Source organism: Myotis yumanensis, unplaced genomic scaffold (assembly GCF_028538775.1).
Source record: "Myotis yumanensis isolate MYYU_CA2020_CCGP unplaced genomic scaffold, mMyoYum1.0.hap1 SCAF_11, whole genome shotgun sequence".
Classification (NCBI taxonomy): domain Eukaryota; kingdom Metazoa; phylum Chordata; class Mammalia; order Chiroptera; family Vespertilionidae; genus Myotis; species Myotis yumanensis.
Window position 1 is genome coordinate 23,198,618 of NW_027223762.1, and position 5,743 is coordinate 23,204,360.

The 5,743-nt window shown below is 57.4% G+C and overlaps 1 protein-coding gene across 1 annotated transcript; it reads left to right on the forward strand.

Annotated features, from left to right (window-relative positions):
* Positions 1 to 945: 945 nt before the first annotated feature.
* SIX3 (SIX homeobox 3) lies at positions 946 to 5,094 on the forward strand. Its single transcript, XM_070428426.1, has 2 exons — positions 946 to 1,916; positions 3,626 to 5,094. The coding sequence occupies exons 1-2, from the start codon at positions 1,090 to 1,092 to the stop codon at positions 3,816 to 3,818; spliced, it is 1,020 nt and encodes a 339-aa protein (XP_070284527.1). The 5' UTR covers positions 946 to 1,089; the 3' UTR covers positions 3,819 to 5,094.
* The last annotated feature ends 649 nt before the right edge of the window (positions 5,095 to 5,743 follow it).

A 5,743-nucleotide genomic window follows, 5' to 3' on the forward strand; every position in this document is an offset into this window, starting at 1 on the left:
GTTGGGGTGAATGTGGCCAATAATCAGGAAGGAGGCCAAAGCCGCTTCCAGAACCCTGGCTTCTGGGCTTGGGCTTCCAGGCACCAAATGTCCCCAGAAATCCCAGACCCAGGGTCCAGCAGCCCGAAGGACCAGGGTGGGGCTCAGGGTGGGCCCCATGATCTCATCTCTCCGTTCTTCCTCTCCACTGTTAGTGCTCACATAGGCAGAAAGAGGCAGCCCACGTGCAAACCATGTCCACTCAGCTGTCCCTCTGCCTCTCTTTCCTGCTGGCCCTTGGCCTTCGTGTAGCATGAGGAGCCTCTCATCTCCCAACAAAATCCCCCACTTTAAATTGCTCATCTCATTTAACAACTCTATTCGCATGGCTTTTTAAATTTCTGGATCAACTTCTTTGGGGAAGAGGGAAGAAGGGAATTCAGAGAGAGAGAGAGAGAGAGAGAGAGAGAGAGAGAGAGAGAAGTGGGGGACTTGGCGAGATTAAGAGTTGCAAACATTTTAAAAAATTCTCCCCCTTCTCCCTCTTTTCCTCCTCTCCACCCCCCACTCTGGCTAAGTGGTAAAACCGTCCTTACGTTCTGGGTATTGATTGGCAGGGCTGACAGTGATTGGCAGTGGTTGCCATGGCAACCCCACAACGACATGCCGCAGACCAATAGAAAAGCGAAACAAAATGTTTCAATGCTGCACTCACTGTGGATTTAGGGGAGATATTATGAGGCTGTTGTCATTAGGGCGATTGCTGTGGAATCGCTGAATCTTGACTCGGCGGTGGTTGGCTCCCGCTCTCCTCTCGCTCTCCCTCTCCCTCTCTCTGGCTCGGGTTCGCTCTCTGCGCGCGCGCACCGGGTCGCTCTCCTTCCTCCCTCTCTATGTGGCTGCGCGGGTGTGTGTGTGTGTGGATGTGTGTGGGGTGTGGGTGTCCCTTACGCCCTTCCTCTTCCCCCTCCTCCTCCTGTTCCCCCCTCCTTTCCTTCCCCTCCTCCCCCCTCTCCTCTCCCTCCGCCTGGTCCTCAGCGCCCCTCTCCTCCTCTTCCTCCCCTCTCTCTTCCTCTCCTTGAATTTTCTCCTCTCCTCCCAGGTCAGTCCATGGTATTCCGCTCCCCCCTAGACCTCTATTCCTCCCACTTCTTGTTGCCAAACTTCGCCGATTCTCATCACCGCTCCCTACTTCTGGCGAGTAGCGGCGGCGGGACCGGTGCGGGCGGCGGCGGCGGCGGCGGCGGCACGGGCTGCGGCGGCGGCGGCGGCGGCGGGAACTGTGCGGGAGGCGGCGGTGCTGGCGGAGCAGGCGGCGGCGGCGGCAGCGGCGGCGGCTCCAGGGCCCCCCCGGAAGAGTTGTCCATGTTCCAGCTGCCCACCCTCAACTTCTCGCCGGAGCAGGTGGCCAGCGTCTGCGAGACGCTGGAGGAGACGGGCGACATCGAGCGGCTGGGCCGCTTCCTCTGGTCGCTGCCCGTGGCCCCCGGGGCGTGCGAGGCCATCAACAAGCACGAGTCCATCCTGCGCGCGCGCGCCGTGGTCGCCTTCCACACGGGGAACTTCCGCGACCTGTACCACATCCTGGAGAACCACAAGTTCACCAAGGAGTCGCACGGCAAGCTGCAGGCCATGTGGCTCGAGGCGCACTACCAGGAGGCCGAGAAGCTGCGCGGCCGCCCGCTCGGCCCGGTGGACAAGTACCGCGTGCGCAAGAAGTTCCCGCTGCCGCGCACCATCTGGGACGGCGAGCAGAAGACGCATTGCTTCAAGGAGCGGACTCGGAGCCTGCTGCGGGAATGGTACCTGCAGGACCCGTACCCCAACCCCAGCAAGAAACGCGAACTGGCGCAGGCCACCGGCCTCACTCCCACACAAGTAGGCAACTGGTTTAAGAACCGGAGGCAGCGCGACCGCGCCGCGGCGGCCAAGAACAGGTCAGTGGCGGGGCCCCCGCGGCCCGGCTACCGTCTCCGGGACCCGGGAGAGGGAGAAGGGTTGAAATGGGGGCCGGCGGGTCAGGGGGCCAGCGGCTGCCGAGCTCTCGAGAGAAGCCTCGACCCCCTGGCCAGTTGGAGAAAGTTTCCGCCGGCCCAGGCGCCGGGAAGAGGGACAGACTTTGAGTTTCCTGATTGCTTTGCCTGCGAGGGTCTTTCATCTGAGTGGAGAGGGTGTGTGTGAAATCCCGAGTGCCCACAGCCGCTGGTCCCAGCCTCTGAGAGGTCCCACGCTCGGGGCTCCTCGGGAGCCTGTAGACAGGGAAGGGAGGAAAGAAAGTACTCCTTGCCGCCTGGTTCCTATGTCCATGCATTGCACACACCGGGGAGGGATCCACCAATGTCAGGGAGAGGACACTGACCTGGGTCCCTGCCACACAGGGAAAAGGCTGGTGGCCACCATGCAGCGGCCCTCCTTCCCACAGCTTTGCCAGGTGCCTGATCAGGTGCAGGAGAGCCGGCTGGGAGTGGAGAGGCGTGTGTGTTGGCCCTGCCTCCCCAGCTGAGGAGCAGCCCCTGGGTTCACTAACTTGCGAAGCGGGCAGGAGCAGTTTTGCTGTTGGCAAGTTGGCCACAAAGTCACAAAGTTGTACCGGGTTTGACCAGTCAGCAGAATTGGGCCTGGGGAAAGTAGGAAGAAAAATAACTACAAGGAAAAATGGAGAAAGGAGAACGAAGTAGGGAGGGAAGAGTTGGGTGAGAGCCCTGATGAGAAACCTGTGTTCCTACCCAGCCTGGGTTGGTGCTGGGCCGGGTGTAGAGCAGGGGGCAGGGCCCTTGATGCTGACAGGCGAGGGGGCTAGGGGCTGGGTGTGAGTTCATGGAGTGAGTGAGTGTGTTCTGGTTCAGGTGGCCCAGGCCTGAGCCTTCAGCCCTCTCATCTGCCTTTGGAACCAAGTTTTCGCCTGATGGGGGGAGTGCCCAGGTCCATTGGGAAGGCCTCTTTGTAGGGAAAACTCAGAGGCACTAGGCTCAGGCAGCCGCTGCTTAGCCCTGGGAACGGGGCAGCCCGAGACCACTTGGCCCCCCTCCCGATGTTTGTGTCCATCCTCTTTCCTCAGTTTTCTGCTCCCAGCGTCCGTGTTTTATCCTCCCCCGCTCCTGCGCTCTTCGGAGAGCGCGCCAGAGCAAAGCCAGCCAGGACTCCCCGGGGAGTGTTGGGACCTGGGCAGGAGGCACAGGGCGACCAGATGCTCTTGGGGCGGACGGTTTAATTCTAAGAATAGCAGGGGCTGGGGAGGAAGAAACACCTGCTTGTCCCTCTCGGACTTCTGCGCCCTGGGGCTCGGCGTCCTTAGCTGTGTGCGCCCAGGCCTCCCCAGGCGGCCGGTCTCTAGTTGTACCTCTCCTCCGGGCCGGGAGCCGATGAGCCTTAGGAACCTCGAGGGAGCCCCAGGGAGGGCAGATGAGAGGCAAGGTCCGTACAGGGGAGGCTCTGCGGCGCCCAAGGAACAGCCTGGCGCCAGAGCAGGTGCTGAGCGCCGAGAGAGGAGCCGGGGGCGGCAGCGCAGGGCGCGGAGCGGGGGAGGCCCGGGAGCACAGGCGGCGGTAGGCCCCGCTCCCGGCGGCGCGGGCTCCAGGAGGTGGCTTGGAGGAGCCGGTGGCGCGGCCGCTGTGTCAGGGCCGGCGCCGCTCTCTGTCTCCCGCAGGCTCCAGCACCAGGCCATCGGACCGAGCGGCATGCGCTCGCTCGCCGAGCCGGGCTGCCCCACGCACAGCTCGGCAGAGTCGCCGTCCACGGCGGCCAGCCCCACCACCAGCGTGTCCAGCCTGGCGGAGCGCGCGGACACCGGCACCTCCATCCTCTCGGTAACCTCCAGCGACTCGGAATGTGATGTATGATGCCCAAGGCCGCCCTCCTCCCCGCCCCCCTCCGCTCCGTATCCCCCTTCTCCTCCTTGACCTCCTCCTCGTCCTCCTCCAGCCCCAGAACAAACCAATATCAGGATACACCATCACACACACACACAAGCACACACGCTCCCACCCCAGCCAATATATATATATATATTAAAAAAACAACACAAGAAAAATAAGTTTAACGCAAACCATCAACAACCCCCAACCCCCATTTCTCATCGCGGCCACCCCAAAGGTCTGCGACGTCAACAGACAGTCACAAATGCTGATGCTGTTGTGGGCAGAAAACATAAAAGAGGTGACAATTGTATACTTTCTCGGACAAGCACGGCTTCTCCTTTCGGTTCCCACGGACCGGCACCCCACCTGCATGACGATTTATTTGTATCTGGGAAAATATTCTCTCTAGTTTAAAACGATTTAAAAAGAGTCGACTGTACAAAAACCACCACCACGATGACAAGACAACAAAAGCAAAAGAGACAAAAAGAGGAAAAAAAAAAAGTAAAACCGCCATCTCCTTTCGGAATTTGTTTAAAAAGAAAAGAACTCTTGGAGAGGGAAATAGGAAATGTTTCTTGCCTTTTGTTGCACACTCTCTCTTTATTCCTCTCTCTCTTTTCCTCTCTCTCTCTTTCTCTCTCTCTCTTTCTCTCTCTCTCTCTGTTTTGAAGTCCAAGTATTGGTCAAACAAGATGCAATTTTCTGTTTTTTTGTTCAGCAGACAATCATTTTCTTCGTAAGCACCTTTTTCTCTCCTCTCTGTCACTGCCTGTGTGGGTACTGGTTATAAATGTGGAAAAAGAATAGTTATGACTGTAACAGATTTTTATTTTTATTTCAAAATTTTATATGAATTATGTATATCTTAATGATTGGTCATTTTCCCAGTTTGTAATATATGTGTAGAAATTGCCTGTATATGATAATTGCTTTCTCTCCTCTCCCTTTCCCTTTCTTTCTCTCTTTCCCCTCCTTCTCCCCCCTCCCCACTCACCTCTTTGCTTTTGGGGGTTCCTCTCCCATTCGGTGTTTCAGGCGTGCTCTTCGGGCTGGGGTAGGAAGAGGGACCCTGTCAACAGCAAAAGTGGAGAGTGAGACCGTAGTATTCTTAAGCAAAAGCTATTCAAGTATTTCCTAGCTGCTTTGGCGAGATCTCTCACTCCCTGTAGAGCGCTTTTACTGTTATCTTAACTGCGTGTTTATCTATATGTAAAAACTTTCTAAAGCAAATACAGTATTCTCCATTTTCTTATTACTCCTGGAGACCGGTGTTTTTGTCCGCCCCTGTGCCGAACCCCCGGGGTGCTGCACCCCCCCCCCCCCCAGGTGCGAGGTGCTGTGGCCGGGCCTGCCTTCCACTCCAGATATGCCGCCAGAGCTGGGGCAGAATGTTAAAGCGGGGTCTGAGCATTTCTCCTGGAGAAGGGAGGGAAGAAAATGGGCCCTTCGGAAAAGAACCGAAGCCAAATCCTGAGCAGAAAAGGCAGCGAGGGCATTGGGGGAGGAGGCTATGGCCGGTTTCTTCAGCACTGGCTGCCAGGCCCTGTCCCCAGGAATTGTAGCCTGCCTCAGCCCATGTGGGTTACTGGGGGAGTGTCTGGCAGCTTTTGGTTGTTGTTGCTTTTTTTTTTTTTTTTTTTTTTTTTAAGGAGAAACACACAAGGTCACCAAATCTAAGCATCCACCCAGAGCAGGGTGGGGTGCAACTGTAGGCTGGGTGGGGAGGGTAGAGAGAGCAAGGCAAAAGTAGTTTGAGGAGTTCAGGGTCTAGAATCTGGATCGATCCCCTTCTCACTGCCTGGTGTGTGCATCTGTGTGACTGGACAACTTGCCTTATGGCACTCCATCCATCTCCCTGAAATCTCTTTCCATCCTTTGGGATTTATTGGAGTCCCTTCAACCCC

Coding starts and splice junctions, on each gene's coding strand:
- SIX3 (XM_070428426.1), top strand. CDS start 1,090: ATGGTATTCCGCTCCCCCCTAGACCTCTATTCCTCCCACTTCTTGTTG. Junction 1,917..3,625: donor GCCGCGGCGGCCAAGAACAG/GTCAGTGGCGGG, acceptor TGTCTCCCGCAG/GCTCCAGCACCAGGCCATCG.